General features: G+C 51.4%; 8 protein-coding genes across 8 annotated transcripts; 6 read left to right on the top strand and 2 right to left on the bottom strand.

Annotated features, from left to right (window-relative positions):
• Positions 1-1040: 1040 nt before the first annotated feature.
• On the top strand, positions 1041-2805 carry MAA_01506 (major facilitator superfamily transporter; the record flags this gene model as incomplete). Its single annotated transcript, XM_007819504.1, has 2 exons — positions 1041-2439; positions 2495-2805. 2 exons carry the CDS (start codon positions 1041-1043, stop codon positions 2803-2805), a joined length of 1710 nt encoding a protein of 569 aa, XP_007817695.1.
• Positions 2806-4000: 1195 nt separating this feature from the next.
• MAA_01507 (uncharacterized protein) lies at positions 4001-6363 on the top strand (the record flags this gene model as incomplete). Its single annotated transcript, XM_007819505.1, has 4 exons — positions 4001-4442; positions 4505-5053; positions 5111-5356; positions 5417-6363. 4 exons carry the CDS (start codon positions 4001-4003, stop codon positions 6361-6363), a joined length of 2184 nt encoding a protein of 727 aa, XP_007817696.1.
• A 3571-nt stretch (positions 6364-9934) lies between these two features.
• MAA_01508 (chaperone-binding protein) lies at positions 9935-10875 on the top strand (the record flags this gene model as incomplete). Its single annotated transcript, XM_007819506.1, has 3 exons — positions 9935-10093; positions 10157-10377; positions 10437-10875. The coding sequence occupies 3 exons, from the start codon at positions 9935-9937 to the stop codon at positions 10873-10875; spliced, it is 819 nt and encodes a 272-aa protein (XP_007817697.1).
• Positions 10876-11243: 368 nt separating this feature from the next.
• MAA_01509 (nucleolar protein 16) lies at positions 11244-12140 on the bottom strand (the record flags this gene model as incomplete). Its single annotated transcript, XM_007819507.1, has 1 exon — positions 11244-12140. The coding sequence occupies one exon, from the start codon at positions 12138-12140 to the stop codon at positions 11244-11246; it is 897 nt and encodes a 298-aa protein (XP_007817698.1).
• Positions 12141-12401: 261 nt separating this feature from the next.
• On the bottom strand, positions 12402-13834 carry MAA_01510 (FAD dependent oxidoreductase; the record flags this gene model as incomplete). Its single annotated transcript, XM_007819508.2, has 3 exons — positions 12402-12754; positions 12813-13703; positions 13804-13834. 3 exons carry the CDS (start codon positions 13832-13834, stop codon positions 12402-12404), a joined length of 1275 nt encoding a protein of 424 aa, XP_007817699.2.
• A 1163-nt stretch (positions 13835-14997) lies between these two features.
• Positions 14998-15591, top strand: MAA_01511 (Glutathione peroxidase; the record flags this gene model as incomplete). Its single annotated transcript, XM_007819509.1, has 2 exons — positions 14998-15040; positions 15113-15591. 2 exons carry the CDS (start codon positions 14998-15000, stop codon positions 15589-15591), a joined length of 522 nt encoding a protein of 173 aa, XP_007817700.1.
• Positions 15592-17913: 2322 nt separating this feature from the next.
• On the top strand, positions 17914-19697 carry MAA_01512 (Cytochrome P450 CYP5148B3; the record flags this gene model as incomplete). The annotated part of the gene is made up of 5 exons (XM_007819510.2): positions 17914-18191; positions 18270-18530; positions 18592-18865; positions 18946-19266; positions 19341-19697. The coding sequence occupies 5 exons, from the start codon at positions 17914-17916 to the stop codon at positions 19695-19697; spliced, it is 1491 nt and encodes a 496-aa protein (XP_007817701.2).
• Positions 19698-20516: 819 nt separating this feature from the next.
• Positions 20517-21557, top strand: MAA_01513 (endonuclease/exonuclease/phosphatase family protein; the record flags this gene model as incomplete). Its single annotated transcript, XM_007819511.1, has 1 exon — positions 20517-21557. The coding sequence occupies one exon, from the start codon at positions 20517-20519 to the stop codon at positions 21555-21557; it is 1041 nt and encodes a 346-aa protein (XP_007817702.1).
• Between the last annotated feature and the right edge of the window lie 247 nt (positions 21558-21804).

Here is a 21804-nt window from a genome sequence, read left to right as displayed (position 1 = left end):
CCCTGCGTGTATAGTCAAGCTCAGACATTCACTCTCCAAATCTCGTTTTAGGGTATGCTTGCTTGATACGTGATACGGAGGGGTGAAAGGTGGCTGACGTATTCCGAGACATGCTCCGCGGTGCTTGGATCTGTTCAATATTTCTAATATAGCAGCTTAGAGGATAGGTATAACCAGCCATGAATGAGCCGCATCAGCCTCGCAAGATATGAAGTCAGGGGGCTGCGCTTGAAGTCTCTCCAGAAATGCCGGCGCTTTCCTTTTTACAGCGATGAATCGCATTGGTTGACCTTGGCTTTTGCCGCGTGGGTGGTAGTAATGAAAAATGAAAAATCCAACAAGGTCTGGTATCTGCCAGACGCGCCAGGCGGGATTCGAATGCTGGCGTAAAAGCTGGGGAACACAAAAGACGAAGAAAGAAAAAAATTGTGCCACCTGTTCCTCGTCCAAGCTATGGTCATTCAATCAAACCATGACGCCAGGAAGTCGTCGGACCAGTTGGCACAGAAGGGCGGGGTAAAAATACTCCTTAACCGCATCTACCAGAGCTGTCTGGTGTCTTGGTGCCTGAACCACGCAGTGTCTGCCTCGTCCCCCACATGTCAACTGGCTGCGACTCTATCACTTCTAGCATGTAACCATCGCCCTCTATCAACACCTGAATAGACTGTATATAAGCTGATTTCTTTGCCTTGTAGAAAAATAGTAGAGAATAGCCCAAGTAAAATGTGCGTTCTTCCGGCCTCGGCAAGCACCAATAAATCTGATTGGAGTTGGCCGGAACTAGCCCGTCGGTGACTGCATCTACGGAGCACAAGAAGTTAATTGGCTCAAAGTTCTCTTAGTTTCAGCGGTCCTAGATAGAGCGTTGGCCTTGGCCTTGTGCTGTATTGACTCTAGTTTCTAGGCCAGCTGCCATCTATATAATCCGCAGAACCACCGACATCCATCCTATTTCTCATCCTCCATCCATCCCCAAGTCATCGAAGCTCGTCGGCTGTGTGCTGACCTGCCGTCTGACGCACTAAGCGATAGCAACCATGGCTGGGACCCGCGGTGGCGGTTCAAGCCGCCCTGACGAAGAGGCCGCTCATGCTGGCAGCTCCGAGCGCACGCCGTTGCTCAAGCCGAATGACGACGTGAATGACCGTGCCGACGCGGCCGTCACCGAGGCCCCCCATCAAAATGATTCCGGCGTCCCTGGCCATCAAGACGAGGAGCAGACCGTCCTGGCGAAGGAGGAGTCATTTGGTAGACTGGCGCTCATCATGGGCACCACGTGGGTCGGCGTGTTTCTGGGTGCCATCGACTCTACCATCATTGCCACCTTGTCTGCACCTATTGCCAGTGAATTCAGGTCGCTGAGCCTAATGTCATGGCTTGCCACGGCGTATCTCATCTCCAACGCTGCTTGCCAACCTATTTCCGGCCGGCTGACGGATATTTTCGGCCGCGGCCCAGGTCTCGTCTTCAGTAACGTCTTCTTTGCACTGGGAAACTTGATCTGCGGGCTGGCTCGGGACGAAAAGGCCATGATACTGGGCCGTGTCGTTGCTGGCATCGGCGGCGGCGGCCTCATGAGCATTTCTACCTTTTTAGGGTCCGACTTGATCCCGTTGCGTAAAAGAGGCGTCGTCCAGGGCATTGGCAATATTTGCTATGGCTCGGGTGCCATGTTGGGCGGTGTTTTCGGCGGCTTGATCAATGATCACACCAAGCTTGGATGGCGACTTGCGTTCCTGATCCAAGTCCCGCCGGTATTATTGTCCGCCGTGGCTGTCCACTTCTTGGTTACCGTGCCGCCCAAGCAATCTGACAAGTCGTACTTGGCGCGTATTGACTTTCTCGGCGTCTTCTTGACATCGTCGTTTCTTATTCTGCTGCTTCTGGGTTTAAACTCGGGAGGAAACCAGGTTCCATGGACGCACCCGCTGCCTTTAACAACTATTCCGTTATCCCTGGTGGCATTTGTCAGTTTCTTGTGGTGGGAGAGTCGTGCCCGTCAGCCCATCATTCCAGTTAGGCTGCTGATGACGCGGACCGTGTTGGCGGCATGCTTTACCAACCTGCTTGGCACAATGGTGGTCCTTACCCTCATCTTTTACCTACCAATGTACTTGCAGGTGTTGGGAGAATCAGCCACAGATGCTGGTCTGAGAATCTTACCCTCACCTATTGGTGTGTCGATTTCATCGGTTCTATCTGGCTATATTATGAAGCGCACGGGGCGATTCGTCGCGCTCGGTATCGCCAGCATGGTCCTGATCGGTACCGGTATCGTGTTGCTGACACTTATGGGCCGCGATGCGTCTGTCTGGCTTAGCAGCTCTGCCTTCTTCCTCGTCGGCGGCGGCTATGGTGCTATGCTCACAACAACCTTGCTCGCCTGTATTGCGGCTGTGGACCACTCGCAACAAGCTGTCGTTACTTCTGCGACTTGTAGGTTTCGCGCCAAGTGCTTCGTCGAGTTGCCTGTTGCTAACAAGTTCAATAGACTTGGCCCGAAGTCTTGGCGGCACGCTTGGAATCACCATTGGTTCCGCTGTCTACCAAAACATCCTCAAGAACCGTCTTTGGGACCGTTTCGGTCACCAACCCAACGCCGCTGATGAAATTCGCCGTATCAGAGACGATCTGGGCGAACTAAAGCATCTACCCGATGGCTGGTACGACGGAGTCATTGATTCGTTCATGGAAGCATTTAGAGGCGTTTGGCTTACCATGTTTGTGCTGGCTATTGCGGGTTTAATTTGTGTTTCTTTGATGAGGCATCATACGCTTCACTCAACTTTGGATAGACGATAGATGTGTTCCCAGGTGTGTTGAGGCAGGGTGTATCAGCGAACAGCTTGTGCTTGTATAACGTGCACATGGGCAGGACAAGTGCACTATTCTTGCGAAGTGTCAAATTTATAGATTTCCATAGATCAACTTTAGAGCAATCCACTGCCTGAAGCTATCTTGCGACTATATAGAAGCAAACTCAAACCTGCAGACTTTATGTTAGTAACTTACTCTAAAAACTTAAAATAGCCACATATAACGTATATCAGCGAGGTCTTGTCCTCATTCCAAGAGTCCACCCCATTCGTCTCCATCCAAGACCTCTCTGTCTCTTCTGCTATCAAGACCCTGGCAACCATTCGTGAGTCCTGGCTCTGCGAAGCTCGCGGAAGCACACTGCAACCCTTTGCTAACGTCGGCCACAGCAATCAAACCTCACTTAAAAAAATAAAATTTAAATAACCGCGATATAGCTTTCGGCTAGGTACAGTATAGTAGAGAGCTAAGACCTAAAATTAGTAAGGTATAAGAGGTTATTTTCTCCGAATTCTCATTTTTTTTGTCTCTACTACTAATAATTGTAGGGTTCTACATAGTTTTGGAAGGAGAAGAAGCAAAGACAATTGTCGGGAAGACGGCTTTAGAGGGCGAGGGATACCTAACCTCGTTAGTAAAATCCTTCGCTAGTTTAATCAGGCTGCTAACTGTCTAAGACATAGTCCAGACTAAGACTAAGACAGATTAGTCTAGACCAGATTAGTCCAGACTAAAACTAAGACAAATTAGACCATTCTGATCACTAAAGGAAAGTGAGGTAAGAGTGAATAGCTACATCATTTAGTAGCGGGAGCAGATGTTAAACAGAATCCATACCAGAGACACTCACAGTGCTCACACGATAGGCAGGGTCATGGATCGCTGGTGGCAGTGCCGAAACATCTGCCTGCAAGGGGAGGACTTTTAAACAGTACATATGTAGCGTTGTTGGGTTCCAATGGAAGGCTGAGGTAGACACATAATAGTCCGATTTATATTTATATTTTCTAAAATCTCATCTGCCAATTCTCTTCAGCATCGAACCATTTTTTCTCAGTCACAGGGGTACTTGCAGACCCTGAGACTGCTATCAATCTTCGAGATCGGAGTAGCACCTCCGAAAGATATTTAGATTTCCTGAAAGCTCATCCACCAGTTCACTGGTTCGTCGTCGTTGAAAATGGCAACGTGGACCATCACCAAAATCGAGGCTGAAAACCGCTTCAATGTAGTCACATCGGGTGGAATAACCATTCCCTTGGGTAACCAGACAGTCTGGAATAACACAGGCAGCTGGGTCGACGGCCCAACGGGCTCAACTCGACCTAATGTTTTCTTGAACACCATGCCCACTGCCACTGGCTTCTACAAGATTAATGTCCACGGAACAGCCCCATTTTCTGCGAGCTGGAGAGGATTATCCTACGTCGTCGCGGGATATGTCGGTGGAAGACTTGCCTTGATTAGCCCCTTGGTCCCAGTCCCTGCGACTGGTAACGCGGTGACTGCGAATGGTTTGTATCTTATGGCGCCTGACTTCAAAACTAGACAAGTGGTTATCCCATTCAGGTACGGTGGCGACTTTAGTTGGCGTCTTTGGATCTGGAATGGCAAGGCATATAGTAAGTCCCAGAGAAGAGCCAGGGTCAAGTTTTACTGGCAGGCTATTGACCCATGGGCGCAGTCGCCAATTTGGCTCCGAACACGACAACTCGCCTCGAGCTCTGCTGGGCGCGGGCAACCGCTCCCACCGGTCCCCTCACGGCGTCCTCGTCTACCGTACGAACCAGAGTTGACATGACGCCCGGCTATCCCATCTTGTTGTGGCGTCTCTTTGCACCAAACCCGTCCGAATTACCAGCCGCAGCCAGCCAAGATGTCGCGTTTTATATCCAACGAGCAATTGTCAACGTGATTTGGAACGCCAGCTTGACAGAGCCCAGGTACGATACGTCTCGTGGAATGGCTCACTATGGAGTTACGGCCTACGGTGGTGGCTTTCAACTCAAGGAATGGTTTAATACACTCTATCCAAGATGCAACTGCTACGATCTGGCTGGGATTTCGCAGCTTGCTTTGTCCATGTTAATGGATGCAACCGGCGCTGAGTTGACCGACTCCCATTGGGTCTTCCAATCACCCAATGGCTTCATTAACCCTGGGCCCCTCAATAGGTGGGTGGCATTTGGAGGGGATCATCTGCGGTGCAACACGCCTTTCTGGGAGTCGGCAGGTCAGTATATTCTTCATGTGCAGTCTGGTAGACCCCAACATGTCTGACTCGATCAAGGTACGCCACCTTATGTGCCCCCCACCGCGAGCAACAGGACTCGCTTCAGAAACCACGCGTGGGTCGAGGTGACGCGGAGCGGAGTCACAACGGTTGTCGATGCAACACACGCACTTCAGGCCTCGACACCGACGCCACCAGCCGGCACCCAAACCCGCCAGAATTATATTACTGCCACCCTGGATCCCGCCAGACCACGTGGCAACGCCCAAGCAAAAACCACGACCAATCCTTCTGGGAGTTGTTGTATGTGCTTGACCACAATGTTGCTCTGTCTGTACTCTAACGCTAATCGCATCCTTGTAGCCCTCAACCCATCCACGAGGCTAAAACGCATTGGCGTCTACAACCCGTGGGGAAGACCTGTCCCTCTCTCCGCCATGATCCCCGAGGAGCTTGCCAAGGAGATCGAGACCCTGGTGGAAAAGGGCAAGGTACCAGATGCAGCCAAGCCGGAATTCAATCAGGTCGACGTGCACGACGCAGCCCTCCGCAGTGCCGTGAGCAAGAATCTTGCCGCTGCCGGCGTCACCACATCCGTCTTCGAGACGTCCTCTCACACCACCTACGTCTTCCGCCACGGTAGTGACACAGCTACGGTGACAATTGACGCCTTCGAGGATTTCGAGGGCCCCATGCACGCCCTCGTCTCCCTCCTAGGGAGCATCCAGATCCATCCGCTGTCGGCTGTCGTCCATACGGACGGGCCGCGCCTCGGCGCGTACAGCTTCCGCACCGCCACAAGCGCTTTCTGGATTCGCGGCAACCTGTTCATTCAGGCCCAGTACTTCTCCAGCGAGCCCGAGCCCAAGCCCGAGCCAGAGGTCGACATCTCCGCCCTCGCGGCCGACATCGATGCGCAGCTGGCCTCTCGCAAGGCGGCCCCTCACCTGCCGACCCGCATCAAGCCTGACTGGGCCAGCCTGCCAGATGTGGTGCATAGCGGCAAAGAGCTGCGTGTTAGCGTAAACACGGATCAGTTTGCCTCCATGACGTCGTTTAGCGATAACATCGATGTGCTGGTGCCGCGAGGCCCGCCAGACGAGGAGGGCAGGTTCGTTTTCTACGCTCGAGCCGCGGGCAAGGCCAAGGCCACCATTGCCGGGGCGGCAAAGGGGTCGCTGCAGCCGCTCCATACCTCCTTTGATATCACTGTGGCAGTCGAGCATCCCGGCACGACGTCTGTCGAAGCTGTCGAGGCGCCCCCGGGCGACCTTCCTCCCATGGTGCCTGATTTGCCTAGCCAGGAGTAGTGGAAATCGGTATTCTCGCCAACATCTCTGCCGCGTTTGCTAATCGCTTTCATTTGTTGCTAGGACTAGGATTGATTCGAAGGACCATCCGAACTGGACTGGACTACCAAAGTGAGGCGCAACATTATACATTGTTCAAGTTGTTCCTTGACAATAAGTGGCGTGAAATGTGTGAGTACTTGTACCTCGCCTTCGAATGCTTTTTGCTATTGGGTTGCTCTCTTTTCCATTTATAGTATTGACATTTGTATTTCCTTTGCTTGGGACTTTCTCTGGTAGTATGACCAAATAGGGGGAGGGGAACGGCTCAACGAGAAACCGGCGCTACTTGGCTGAAAGGATTGACACTTCAACAGTCTTGATGTCAGCCGTGGTGGATAGCTACTTTACTATTGTGTGTAGCTGGCGAGATACTAGGAGATAATAATGTGATATTTTTAAGTTTTTATAATTATATAATATATTTTTAAAATTAATAATAAAAGTTTTGAATATTATAGTTTATGTAATAAAATTAAAAAAAAAATATTAACTAGTATTCTCGTTTTCGATCACGTATACCTGAATTTAGGTCGATGTCTAGGATTTGCATAACTAAATACTGTACCGGTTAAGTGCATACAGGGGCGTATTTGTGCGACACGCGTACGGAGTAAACGCGTTGAAATTTGAAACAGGAGGACAGACAATATGTCGCATTCGAACCTATGTATCTATGTCCTTGATCCAACAAATTCAGTGCCGCACAAATACTAGCATGAGCTTTCTGAGGTATGTCTCATCGAACACGCATATAATACGTATGCCTGATCTCAAGACGGTTAGTACGCAAATTCACGTATCCACACATACGTCTGTTCGTTGCATACCCTATAACCGGACGATCGAATCCCCTCGACGCTACACGACTCGCCAAACATGGTTTACATAATGGAAATTTATGTCGACGGTGGCTGTAGAGGCAACGGGCAATCGTGGGCAGTAGGTGCTGCTGCCGCGGTTTTCAAAGAAAGAGGTGGAAGATACACGGGTGGTTGGACAAGACGGCTACCTAGTTATCCTTCACCCACAAACCAGCGGGCCGAAATCACAGCTATTATCCTGGCACTGGAGAGAGCTCTGGAAAAATATAGAGACCTAGACTCAGATCCATATATAGACGTCACGATCTATTCGGATTCCAGGTATGCGATTAACTGTATGACAACCTGGGTTTACAAGTGGATATGAAATGGATGGAGGAATGCTGCAGGAGACGAGGTTGCGAACAGAGACCTTATTGAAGAGGCTTATGATCTTCACTGTGAATTGAAGGAGGAGGGAGACGTGGACTATGTATGGATCCCACGAGACGAAAATGACGTTGCTGATGACATGTGCAATCGGGCTTTGGACAAACAAGAGTGATAGTCCAGTCATCGAAATGGTCACGGTCTGGTCTTCTGGTCTTAGGGCCAGACTGTCCGACCAGCATTATACATGGCATGAACCCTTCTGGGGGAGATGAAGAAGGACTTGACAGTCAATGGAAAACCGGAAAGTGCTGATGTACCGCTAAAAGCAGCGCTCATTGGCTAGAGATGAATGCCTGCAATATCTAGGTCACGCAGCAATAATCCCTTCAATTTGCTATGGCATCGTCCCTAACCCGTGTGCCCCCATCATTGACACCCCAACCAGCCCTACCATAGGAATTGTGTTCGTAATTTCGTGGAGAGCATCTTTCCAATGCTGAATCGGCCGTTGGGTCGTGCTGCTTCTGGTACCGCTGCAATCCTGGGAAGATCCTCAGCAGAGATAGGGATAACCCTGCCAAACACATGTCCGTACGAGGTCACGATGTTGACCAAGTACGGTTTTGTTTTCCCTCAACACTTGGGGAATGCCGTCGTTTCACAGGCCATCTCGTAAGTTACCGAGTCTAGGATCCTCATCTAGTGAAGAAATGATGAGGCGGGTGTCCGTCAACCTGGCTACCGGCGTCTGGGAAGCTGACCTACGTGCATAGCTCAACACCAGGGTTGCGGCAAGAAACTACCCAGGTGCATATATGTAGTTACCAGGTTCCTACAGGCCGTCAACGACAGGTCATGCAATGGCATGGGGAATTGTCATACGGCATTAGTATCAGGCTCAGGGTAATTGTGTGACATGTTCTCTGGACTCGGTGGTAAAGGAGTCAAGTGTCATAATTCATTCAACAGAGCCAAAGGACTATCAACCGGTATTTTTGCGAAGCAGAATAAGTAAGCCGCTAATTACCATGAGAACTGGATCCAAGCCACAAGTAGTGTAGTGTCCATGACACTTGCCTGTCTCGCCTGACCAAGTTGGTTCCGAGATGTCATCTCTGTTTGCGACTGGCCAAATCACACCTGTGGACTTTAGGTTTCGATCGCACAATCCGGGCCTCCTGTCATATCCCCGGCATACCGTGGTTGTCATCATGAAGATGCGGCCCCCGCATTCAGAAACAAACATCCCACTCCATTCGCCTCACTGCAGCCTCGCCATCAACAATGCAACACAAAAGTGTGAGACAGTCTGCCTTAGGGCCCGAGACTGGCGGCGCAGTCATTGACGCCGTCAAGTCGTCAAAGCTGTCAACTCTCCGACGCCCCCCAAGAAGGATGGCTTGCCTCACTACCCACGTTTGTCAGACACAGCAAAGGCGGACGAGGTGACAACCAAACAATGAGTAAGCTGTGGAGCGACGGCTGGATGGTTCGTTGCGGTTCCGTGCAGCCCTTTGCAGGTTGATGGGCCTCGCCGTTGCCACAGCGTCAGATCAGGCGCTAACCCCATTTGAATGTTACTGGCTCTCGGTTGGTTCGTGCTATTAATGGCAACCAGGAGCACGAATTACAGACAATAGCTGTCAGTGTGGCTGCAGCTGACGCTCGGCGGCGCAAGCCAGACGGCCCAGGACGCTGTGCCGCACAGGTCGGATTGTTGACTGGCGAAATGAACGGAGCACAAGATGGAAGAAACATGACGGTTGGATCTGGACCTCAGCCCGAAGTACCAGGCAGGTGCTTCCCAATGCCTTCCTTCCTGTAGTTGTTGCACCATGCGGGTCAGCCTACTGTTGTATGCAGCATCTTCTTTTCTTCGTTGGCTCCCTTTTTTTTTGACAATCTTCCTCAACACATCCTTTTCGCCTTTCATGGCGAGACCTGAGAATCATTGATTCCATGTGCATGACGCCAAGCCCCCTACACTGCCCTTTGATAGTTCTTGCAACCCTCGAACCCGCCCGCCCGCTCAGCCTCAGTCCAGACCTGGTTGCTCCGGCCTTTGCAGGTCCACTTCCCTCCGCAGCAGCAGAATACTGGTTGACGTGGGCGACAAAGTGACGACGACTTTTCGTTACGACTCGACTGGCGCAGCTTGCCGCAGTTTTGCGAATTGCGAATTACGCTTCTTGCATTCGTTTGCTTTTTAACGTTGAACTCTTCATCCGTTTCATACGGTTACGCCGTCGCAGGCCCAACACGTCCAACCAGACAAACTATTTACGCCTTCCCCTAAGTAAACACCACAGCACCCGCAACCCATAAACCCAATCACCATGGGTCTCGAGTTCGACCCGGATCTGGTTCCTCGCATCAAGCTAGGCTTGCACTGTGCTCAGATTCTCCTAGCACTTGTCGGATGGTGCATGGGGATCGCTGTTTTTACAGGAAAGGATGCCAAGGTTGTGGGCAACAATGGATGGACATTTGGAGTGGTATGGTGATGACGGACACTACCAAGCGTGGGCCACAAGAGGTCATTGACTGACATTGCATAGTTCTTTCTGTCAATCCCCGCGTGGCTCTATCTTATCATGACGCCCCGATTCGCACGCACTCGAAAGTTCGCCGAGCCTCACGCCATGCTAGCGGTTGACGTCGTCTTCACAATCATTTGGTTGTCGGCTTTTGCTACGCAGGCGGCATACAACTCGTCGGGCCTCTGCGGGCAAGTGTGCAATGTGAGCAAGGGTGTTGTTGCGCTGGGAGTATTCGTCTGGTAGGTTTTGTGTCCGCAGTGCACTCCATGGCACTCAGCTAATTCTCCTTCTTTAACAGCCTCCTGTTTGGTGCTACCACCTTCGTCAGCGGCTACACGCTCACGTACTGGAAATTCCACGGCAGCCTTCCTGGATATGATAACCGAAAGCTCCGTGGCGGCGACAGCAACATTGACCCAGACAAGGCGGCTTTCTCCATGGCGCCTCACGATGAGGAAGCCTACGAGCGAGTCAATATGGATGACCATGAGAATAATGGCTACTCCGAACCTGGACGCTACGGCCACGCAAATCCCTACAGCCAAGACATTGAAGATCCTGATCAATACGGTGCCCTCCCTCCTCGTAGACATGAGCTGTTCAACCAGGACACAGAGTATAGTTCTGGTGGTGCTAGCATGCCTCCTGCAGATCACACCTACGGCGGCTCGCAGGTTAGCTATAACGATGAGCCTGTGAAATTTCCTGCCGGTAATTACGACCGTGTGGACCGATAGTTTTGAAGAATCACACAGATACATATAGACCTTTTGTTGTAGACTTTTGGCATTTTGCAGTACTTGATGAGCAGTAGGGCAATTGGTTTTGCAGGCAAGGGTTTGTGTGGGGGATCCTAAGATTTGGATACCTAATGAAATTGGCGTTCTGACGGAGCCATCGTGGTCTGTAGCTTGCAGCTGCTGGCAGCGATGAGATGATACCCTAGACGGGATGTATATAGGCTGGTTAACTAGGTAGATTACAAAGGAACTGTATTTGAAAGAAATGTATTTTCCATAGCATGTTAAAATATATTATGAAATTTATACTCCAAACGCCTTTATGCCGTACATCCATCATACCCGAAACTCTCTCGGTAGCCGGTTCATTCACCTCGCATCTTCTTGATCCTCCGCCCAATATCCCTAGCTGTCTGCTGCATCGGATTCAACTTTGCGTCTCTTGCCATCGCCCCATAATCATCCCCATGCTTCTCAACCAGCTTCTCCAACCACTCCCTCTCCCGCTCACTTTGATATCTCGCCGCCTTGGGCGCAGGGTTATGCGACTCCTCAATCAGGCTCCTCACCACGTCTGTCGTGTCCTCCTCCTCGGCCTCCCTCTCCGCAATGCCACCCCATTCCTCCCCCGCGCCGTCCTCTTCCGAATCCGAGTCAAGATTGTTCAGCGGATCATTCAAAGGATTTGGCCTCGTCGTTCCCAAAACTCGAATAATCTTGCCGTCCGCGTCCCGCTCCACTTTTGCCTCGGAGACAATGGCCTTGCCCACGGATGTTATTGCGAACGGGTCGTTTTTCGATATCCCCGTCGTAGTGGCGCCCAGTTTCTTCTCCACGCCGCCGGTGGGAGCTTTGAGCCGCGCGACGAGCCCGAGGCGGCGATAGTTTTGGGCGAGCGTTTCCTTCTTGTCCCTGATGGTGCGGGTTAGCAGCTTGAGCTGAAGCGATTGGAGAGACGGGCCGTGGATTTGGGGGGGAGGGGAAAGACGGTACCAGTTTTTGGCAATGATGTTGTTGCCGCGGGGATTGAGGATTTTCTTGGTCTTGTTTGATTGTTTGACGGGTTGGCGGTTCGACCGGCGCTTCTTTTTTTGGAGTTCGCGGCCCATGGTGGCGGTTCGGATTGGGAGTATTTGGTTGGTAGTGGATGGGTTACGACGGGAGAGGTTTGGAAGTTTGCTGCCAAAATTTCTGAATGGTGCCCTATCGATAAGACCGTGGGCGCAAAAGTGGAGATTTTGGCCGTGGCTTGCTTCGAGCATGGCGATTCCAGGGTTGGGGTTACATTAAGATGGTATATGAGGGTTGTAGTAAAAAAGAAATAAATGAGAAAGCGAACAGGAGAAAAAAGGCTTCAAAGCGATGATATGAGCACAACAGAGCAGTTTGAATATGCAGCACCCAGAATTGTCAGGGGAATATTCGATGCGTGTACGGAAAGCGTGGTACTGCTCCATGAGGGTTCAATTAGACGTGCCGGCGATCACGGATGCGTATCTTCAATTTTCATTCAGCTTCGTCCACTACACCTTGAACTTTCTCGGATCCAGCTTATCAATGTTCGCACTTTTAGCGACTCCGTCAAATAAATACTCGGACATCAATTTTCCTGTTGCAGGACCATTCTGAATCCCCCAGCATGTATGGCCCGCAGCCACCCACAATCCTGGTACCGTCGTCTGCCCTATGAGCGGACCACTCTCTTGCCCAAAGCGCATATGTCGCGGCAGATAACATGATTGCTTGGCTTTGATGGGCGCCGCAGCAAGAACTGGGCTGAATGTACTAATATAGGAAGTAATATCGTCGCACCGGGCCTCGTCACATTCGACTTGGTCGACCGTGTCTGGCAGCGGGGTGGTGGTATCCCCTTCACCTATGCAACGAGTCAGTGTCATTGATTTCCGGAATACAGTGTTCCGTGGGGGTTTTACCGCAGGCGTACGCCTCGCCAAAGGGACGGGCATAGATTTCGGGATCGACGTGGCTCTTGTGCATCCTCTGTTGTCCCAGTTTCGCCCGGTGCTCTGGTACAAAGTCACTGGGCAGCTGGATATCGGTGAAGACGGCAAACGGTGATACCTCCGCATCATAAACGACACTATGTGCTCGCAAGCCTTCCACTTTCGCTCGCGGCAATAATCGTCCTGTCCATGGGCCGGCAGTAACCACAATATCGGTTGCATCTTTAATGTCCCTCATCTCCCCAGTGCTTCTATCCAGGTATTCGACCCTTTCCACGGCGGTTTTTGACGTTGAAACTTTGGTCACCTTGACATCCGTCCTAATTTCAACACCAGCCTGTTTTGCTAATTCGCCAATAGTGGTGGTAAAGTGAAATGGATGGACTTGGGACGTTTCTGTGGTTCCGGGGCCGCCCATTTCAGCCCAGCTCGTCACCAAGTCTCGATCCACCCAATCTAGATCTTTGGGTAGTATCCCCCCTTCCAATAACTCTTGCGCCGCCTCGTCTTGCTTTGGTAGCTTTTCCCATGGCTTCTCCCCATCTGTGGAAAGCTGGGGCTGGTTGGGCCTGCCGAGCTTCTTCCTTGAGACGACCGCCTCAAAGCTCCCGCACTGTAGCTTTCGATAGCCCCATTTTTGCGCGCCGTTGTGCTCAGCAGCCAACTCTGCGTGTAGCTTATAGGAAAGAGGCACTATGCAGGCAGGATATGCCCACAGCGCCAGCAAACCACCAGCTTTGCCAGAAGCGCCGCATGCAAGCGACGGGCCAGCTTCGAGAAGAGTTACTGTATGTATAGCCGGGTTAAACTTTGGATGGCGAGTGAGGTAATAGGCTGTTGTGCAGCCAATTATGCCTCCACCTGGGGTGCTTGTCAGCGTCGTTCATTAACGAACGGGCGGCTGCGGCTGCGGCTTCCACTATGGTGGCAGTGATGGATTTGTGTCATGTGTATCACGTACCGATAATGACTATATTGCGCTTCCCGTCCATGGATGTAGTTCTAAAGCAGCGTCAGGTCAACTGTGATCTGGGACTCGGACACTGAGCAAGGACGTTAAGCGCTCGGCACGGCAGACGTCTGGCAGGTGGTGGTGGATCGATTGGCGGAGCCTGGCGTGAACCAGACGGTTATCAAGCATTGACGATGCTGGGCCTCGTCTACCCCTTGACTGGTCGTGCTGCGTGCACAACGCACATGTGTTATGTCACTATGTGCCTATGACGCAAGCGGGGGCACGGGTTGCGTTGCCGAGTGGCCTCTATTGTCCCTCTTTGAAGCGACTCGAGCAAGGCGGTTTCGAAAGGTTTACTCTAGGTCAACTTGTGGTCAGAGAAACGTTGACACGTTTAGCGTTGGCACGCATTACTCCATGCTCTTTAAGCCTCTCTGTAACGTGCATTACTTTACGTACGCATTGCCACAAGTGCACAGGTTTATGTATATGGAGTCATGGTGCAATTCAAGTGCAAGCGCATCCAATCATCAGCCCACAACCCCTTATGCCAGTATGTTATCCTTCGCTAGGCAGACAGACCACCGTCCCTCCACACAGTCTTGTCTCAACATTGAAGTCGGCTTGCGGAACAATCAGTCCCCGAGTCCCCAGAATCGAGCTTGTATCGCCCCGCCGCCGCCGATACTGAGGGGATAGAGATGGATATCAGGTACTCCGTACCTCGAGGCTCGAGCTATTCAGACAATGAACGTCACGAGTATGGACTCTGGAGCCAACCTAGACCCGCTCCATTTATCTCGGATATGGGAGCTGCCGAGGCTTTTGTTAGATGCTCATCAATCTCTCTCTCTCTCTCTCTCTCAAAAACCTGCCGATTTGTTACTTCAAGTACGGAGTGCTGCATGGGATCATTTCCCCACCATCATCAATCCAGTCGACAAAAGTAGCCTGCCTTGTGCCTTCCCTCTTGTCTCTGGTTCGCCCTCGTCCCGTGAAATTTAGATGAATCGGCCCATTTGTCATCGCGCACCTCAACTCCACTCGATTGCTCGAACCACCATCGCAATCCAGCCTTATTCGCCATTATCCATCATTGCTCCCAGCTATCCCGTCTGCAGCATCTCTCGGCCTCTGGCACCACAGTCCGCTGCGCAGCCGTCTTTCGTAATTCACCAGACGCCCCGCGCATTCTCAACCATGGCTTCTGCAACTAGCTTCTACGACTTCAAGCCGCTTGACAGTTTGTCCATCTATCCCAGCCCAAGATGCCGCATCAACCTTGCCATTCGCTAACCATAATTTCATTGTGTAGAGCGCGGCCAGGAGGTCCCTCTCGCTGACTACAAGGGCAAAGTCGTCCTCATCGTCAATACCGCCTCCAAGTGCGGCTTCACTCCTCAGTACGAAGGCCTCGAAAAGATTTACAAGTCCATCAAGGACAAGTACCCCGATGACTTCACCATCCTCGGCTTCCCCTGTAACCAGTTTGGCGGCCAGGAACCCGGCTCCAATGATGAGATTCAGAACTTCTGCCTCGTCAACTATGGCGTCAGCTTCCCCATCATGCAGAAGATTGATGTCAATGGTGACAAGGCCAGCGACTTGTACGAATGGCTCAAGGCCGAAAAACCTGGCTTGATGGGCCTTAAGCGCATCAAGTGGAATTTCGAGAAGTTCCTAGTTGGTCGCGATGGCAAGGTCAAGGGTCGCTGGGCTAGCACTACCAAGCCCGAGTCGCTCGAGAAGCCCATTCTCGACGAGTTGGAGAAGTCGGCAGGACCAGCAAACTGATGTCTTGCGTATTTGCTGTATGGAAAGGTTGTTAATTAATATGGCATCAGAATTTGGACCCTTTTCACCTTCACCTCGAATCAGGCTCGCGGCGAGAACGTACCTGCCGCTTTCATCATGCCAAACACATTGTCAGATTTGCTAAAATTATCTTGATATACACTAGTGATGGACTCTTCATGGCGCTTTCCCTCAGCTGAAGCTGGCCGGACTACTGCCGTAGCCATATAATTTTCGTTCTCCAACTTGAGCCCTAATGCTGCCGGCCAAAAACAACAGCTATGCCACCGGGTTGTTTTTTTTTGTTTTTGCGCTTTGCTGCAGTCTTATCCGGATCGATCGTAGGCCCTGATAAGCCGCAGCACTTGCGGTGGAGACATTTTCGAAGGGTTGATTACAATGTTGAGGGTGAAGCCACGAAGCCACAGTGCATTGGAGGAGGTTGATGAAGAAGCCAGGTTTGAAGGATAGCTGAACTATGGAAGTGTTTTGCCAATGTAACCTCTACTAACTTAGAAATAAGGCTGTAACGTACGGTCCGGAATACATGTTGCTCAATAATAAAATGGCCACTCCCCGTAAAGTTATTCGCCGGGAACTTTTGCTTCCCACGAGCCAAGGCCGCCCGTGGAGATGACATCGTGATGACGCAGAACGCGAGACAGAGTGTTGGAATCGGCATTGTTGCCACGCATCCCGTAGCGTAAAGCCACGTTCTTTACCTTTGCTCAGAGACTTTCAAATCTCCGCCCAATCTCCGCCGTTTGTTGCGCGCGGACTCTGTTGCCCGATTCATTAATCCTAATGCTAATCACGATTTTGGCCAGTCCAAGAATAAGCCTCATGAGAAAAGGGGGTCGGGGGAATCCATGGTCTGGGAATCCAGCCCCATTTGGGATGGCCAGGTCGATAATAATGTTTGAGCCTATGGGCCATTTCAGTTTTGGTACGCTCAACCAGACAAGCTAAGAATTGTTTAACAAAACCCGGATATATAGTGAACTAACGCAAGAAGTCCGGCCACAGATGTTCTTTCCGGTGTCAGCGACACATTTCTTGGACATGGATACCCATGCATAACTTTGTATAATCATAGCCAGCGTTGCAAAAATAAGTTGAATTGGTATCACGGTGGTGCTCAACAACGAGGCGAAAGGACGTGGTCACCGAAAAAAGGCGGCCAGGCTACGGTCTCATGACTATACTAAATGCTTATTCGGACAGGTAGCAACTCAATCAACGATGCCATTACGTATTAAACTGAGTCACGTTAGGCCAGTAGGGCTTTATTCCGCCGCAATCTGACGTACAGCAGCCGGTGGGTTGACTGATGAGGATATGATGACCTTTCTTAACTAGGAACATGAGGCTAGAGACAACTGTTGCCCAGCCTGTGCCCTCCACTCCATTAATAGTCTCAGTCCTTGGCGGCCACGCCGAGTGGCAACGGAAAAAGAAACCATGTGTCGGCATCTCGGCATGTATCTGGGTAGTTTCAGGCCACCAAAGGCCTCATCGAGCACCAATATATCGTGTCTACATGGCAGAGCGTATTCACAAAACCATGTAATACGCTCATAAATGCGAAAGCCTGTGGGACAGTATCTCATCTCTACTGCGAAATTATATACTGTCAAACTGTCTCCTCCCGGCAGATTGGACAAACTCGACGTGGTTGCAGTTATCGCTATAGAGACTAAGCAAACTCTGCTCAGCTGTAACAACATGGTGAAAAATGTTGTTTGAACCGCAACTGACGCTGTTCCAATAGCCAAACCGTGGTCGAGATGGGGCAGCCAGGGTTTGAAATGGGGTCTAGCACAATACAGCAACACCGGGCGGATGGATACAAAACTCTTAGGTAAAATTTTGAGGCTCCGGGATGTGAGCCTTGAGACAAAAGACTGCCCCCCCTGTACGGCGAGACCGGTGAGCCTCCCCTGGCCTCACTTGAGTTACGGAGAGAAATGGGCAATGACGTGGTGCACCCCCCGCCCTTTGAGATTCAAGAATTTATTTAATGAGAAGGATCAACTCGCAAGCATAATCGACCGTTATCTCTAGCTGCGTAGTGGAATATGACGCAGTGCGAAAGCTTGTCGGCTTCTTGGACAGTCAACACAAGGCGAGAGAGTGATCATGCTGGATCCTCGTGTGGGACTTCTATTTTGACCGGCCTTTTCATCTCTTGTATTTTGTATTCGTTGTCCTACTTTCTGCTCCGGAGCCATCCAAGCAAGGAGTTCCTTTACAAGATCCCCAAAGGACCAACCGGTTTCCCAGTTGTTGGTGAGACAATCATATTGAGTTCGCGTTGGGACGATGAGGGCCAAGACTGACAATACTTGCGACACAGGGTCCTTCCCGTTTCTGACTCACTATCCGGAACTTACCCTTGATAAATGGGCTAAGCGATTTGGTGACTTGTACTCTGTCTGGCTTGGACAGCAACTAGTTGTCGTGATTTCCAGCTCAGATGTCGCCAAAGATCTCTTGGTGACCAGGGGCGCAATCTGCTCCTCGCGCAAAGACATGTACATCAAGAGCCAATGTGTACTTGCCGGGCGGGGAATCACCGTCACGCCGTACAACGATACGTGGTAGGCCACAGCGCATAGTCCTCTGATATCCTATGAGAAGGAGGCAAAGACTGACGGAAAGCATGGTTGGAAATATAGGCGGAAACACCGCCGTATCGCAAATGATTGGCTGCACCAGAAGGCCGTTGACAAGTTCACTTGTGTCTTTGACAGAGAGGCTACTGACATGGTCAACTGCCTCCTGGAGGCAAGTCGTGATGGTTGCTCTCTTGTCGATCCCCGGCCATTCGCTGGCCGGTGCTCCCTCAACAACATGTTGACTATGGTGTTTGGTGTAAGGACAGGTTCGGTGCAAGACCCCCTCGTATCGACGGCACTGCGACTTGCCCGCGAGTTCATGTAAGTCAAGTCATGTCGACTCAAAAACACACCAATGTGATTCTCACTGGTCCTCTTGTAGGAATGTTACAGGTCCCTTGTCTAATCTCGTAGATTTCCTGCCCCTGTTACAACGTTTCCCGTCCAAGTTTCGTTCTCGCGGCCAACAGTTACACCGTGACCTGGTCAAGACGTACGGGGGCATGATTGAAAGCATTCATCAGCGTTCGAGCCGCGGACAAGAGGTTCCGGATTGTCTCGCTACAACTTTGCTCGCCATGCGCGAAGAAGAGGAGCTGGACGACTTGGACATGGCCATGATGGCCTCGGCTTTTATGATTGGTGGTGTGGAGACTGTACGATGACTTCTTGTTATTCTATCCAACACGTACGTGTACTTGGAATTGGAGCTGACACATGAATCAACACACGGCAGACAGCATCCATCATGCAGTGGTTTCAAGCACTCATGCCATCGTACCCGGAAATCCAGCGTCGCGCCCAAGACGAGCTGGACCGTGTTGTCGGCAGAGACCGGCTGCCCGATGCCCAAGATGAGAAGAACCTCCCATACTGTCGGGCCATCATCAAAGAAGTCGAGCGATGCTACAATCCCTTTTGGCTGGGAACTCCACACGTGGTTTCCGAAGACTTTGTTTACAAAGGACAGTTGATCCCAAAGGACACGGTTCTGGTCCTCAACACATGGACCATACACCACGACGAGCGTCGTTTTCCGGAGCCGCAAAAGTTTAATGTAAGTAGGAACGTTGTGCTATACATTGCAAATCCCAATGCTGCAATACCGCCTTATGCTCATGTCCCCGGCAGCCCGACCACTACATCAACGACACGCTTTCGTCTGCGCAGAGCTCCAACTTGGGCGACGCCAACGAGCGTGACCACTGGATGTTTGGCGCTGGGCGGCGCATCTGCCCGGCCATCTTGGTCGCCGAGCGCGAGATCTTCCTGGCCATCTCGCGCATCCTGTGGTCTTTCACCATGGAAGCTGCGCCCGGACACGCTATTGACCTGAAGGATTGCGATGGCCTATCGGGCCGGTCACCTATGCCGTTCAAGATCCGCTTGAGGGTTAGAGACGACAATGTGGCTCGAGTGTTGAAAGATGCCACGGAAGGCGGTCTTGTGTCTTGTCTGACTACAGAGGTTGAGTCACTATACGCATGACCTCGGGGGCTTATTGCTCAGTGCTGACCCTGGAAAGGGGCCTTGATTGTATTTGTCTGTATTATTTATTTATTTATTTATTTATTTCTGATTCCAAGACGTCACTCTTTTCTCTTGGTATTTTAGCACCTTTGCGTCGTTATTTTGTCATATGCCTGGTACGCGGTTCCAGATGCCGGGAGTTTTGTTTATATAAAGGTGTGTTTTTTTTTTTCCTTTTAAAAAAAGATGGGATTGAGGGTGCTATATGGGTTTTTGAATACTCCGTAGACTTTGAATGCTTAGATCAAATTTCTCTTGGGATGTGTAGAGATATTAAACTCGTCATGTATATTCGTACTGTCTCGTTATGCATGTGTGTACATGGTCCAACTTTGTGTAATCCATGTGCCTTTTTTCGTACATGATGGGCCAGCGGGTTTTGCTGTATGGCCATCAGGTCTGTTTAACCAATTGCGTTTCCGACAGGAAAACAAAATTATCCACATGCACCACTCTTTGAGGTCGCAATCATTATTGAGGCAAACTCGTCACCACGGCTCTCTGCTTACTATGGGAACAGTGACCCACAACTCCCGCTTCGGAGTCGCGGCATTCCACATTCCCATTTCCATGTTGCCTTGATCTTTCGCAGTTCTAGCCGTCTCGAGTTGATTCGACAAGGTTGGCAGTCAACGACGCCTCTCCTTAAGTCTGTGAGTTCTTGTCTGGTACTGCAATGATCTTCTCGTCTTCTCGTCTTCTCATCTCCGCATCTTCTCGCCGCCACTCAGCAATGAGCATCTGTTTGCTAACGACTCCCACATAATCATGGCAACCATGGACGAGCTCGTTCAGAAATCCATCCAGCAGGCTGGAGTGCTGAAGAAGCCATCGCTACTGACTCCATGGATATCTGATGAACCATGGCCGCAACCATACTACACATGGGACGCGGAGAGCGAAGTCTGGCAGCCCATCATCAAGCCAACCGCATCTCCCGCCGACCATCCAGCTCCGTTTTCCGCCATCACCACGGTGGCTCTGTACAGCTGGAACATCGACTTCATGCTGCCATTCGCCGAGGCACGAATGAGTGCTGCATTGGCTCACCTCGAGGAACTCACCAAACAGCTGCCGTCCACTACAGCCGTGGCCATCAACCTCCAGGAATGCCACCCCTCCGACCTCATCAACATCAGCCAGAAGAAATGGGTCCGAGAGAGCTTCTTCATGAGCGATTTGGACACCTCCGCCTGGGCATCGGGCTTGTACGGCACAACCATGCTTGTTGACAGACGCTTGGGCATTGCCTCGTGTTTCCGAGTCCACTACTCGGCGACGCAAATGGAGCGGGACGCCCTCTTTGTCGACATCACGGTGCCAGAAACCCGCAACAAGATTCGACTAGGCAACACCCACCTTGAATCACTGGCTCTCGATCCGCCCATGCGTCCCTCGCAGATGCGTCTTGCCGCGGCGCACCTGCACGCCGACGAGGAACTAGCGGGCGCCATCATCGCCGGCGACTTCAACGCCATCCAGCCCTTTGACGCCTCCCTCCACGTGGACAACAACCTCAAGGATGCCTACCTAGAGCTCGGCGGCCAGGAGGGCAGCGAGGACGGCTTTACCTGGGGCCAGCAGGCGCTGCCGACCTTGCGCCGTCGCTTCGGCTGTTCGCGGATGGACAAGGCGTACTTTTGCGGTAGCGGCATCAAGTTGCAAAGCCTCGAGAGGTTCGGGGCCGACGTCGAGGTCGACCAGGGCCAGGAGAGGCAGAGGGATGGATTGCTGGCCCTCGGCTTCGAGAAGGCTTGGGTTACCGACCACCTGGGCATCAAGGCCACATTTGGCATTGTAAACGATACTCGTTTGTGAGAAATGGCGGGTGCATCTACCTTGAGATCATGTCCCAAGCAGGTTGCCGCAAGGACCAGAGCAGTCCGTGTTGGATTGCTACTGACCTACGCGGCTCGGCTAGATACACACGCAGTAACTAATGTAATGGCTTTGACGATCGCTTAGCACACGAACTCTCGGACTTGGGGTGATTCTATCCCTTGCAGCCAACTTCAACATACAAGGGCACGCATAGTATTTTATAGGAAACCAACCATGCATTCTT

The sequence above is a fragment of the Metarhizium robertsii genome, assembly GCF_000187425.2.
Source record: "Metarhizium robertsii ARSEF 23 chromosome Unknown MAA_Scf_9, whole genome shotgun sequence".
NCBI classification, from domain to species: domain Eukaryota; kingdom Fungi; phylum Ascomycota; class Sordariomycetes; order Hypocreales; family Clavicipitaceae; genus Metarhizium; species Metarhizium robertsii.
This window is presented reverse-complemented; position numbering and strand designations above follow the sequence as displayed.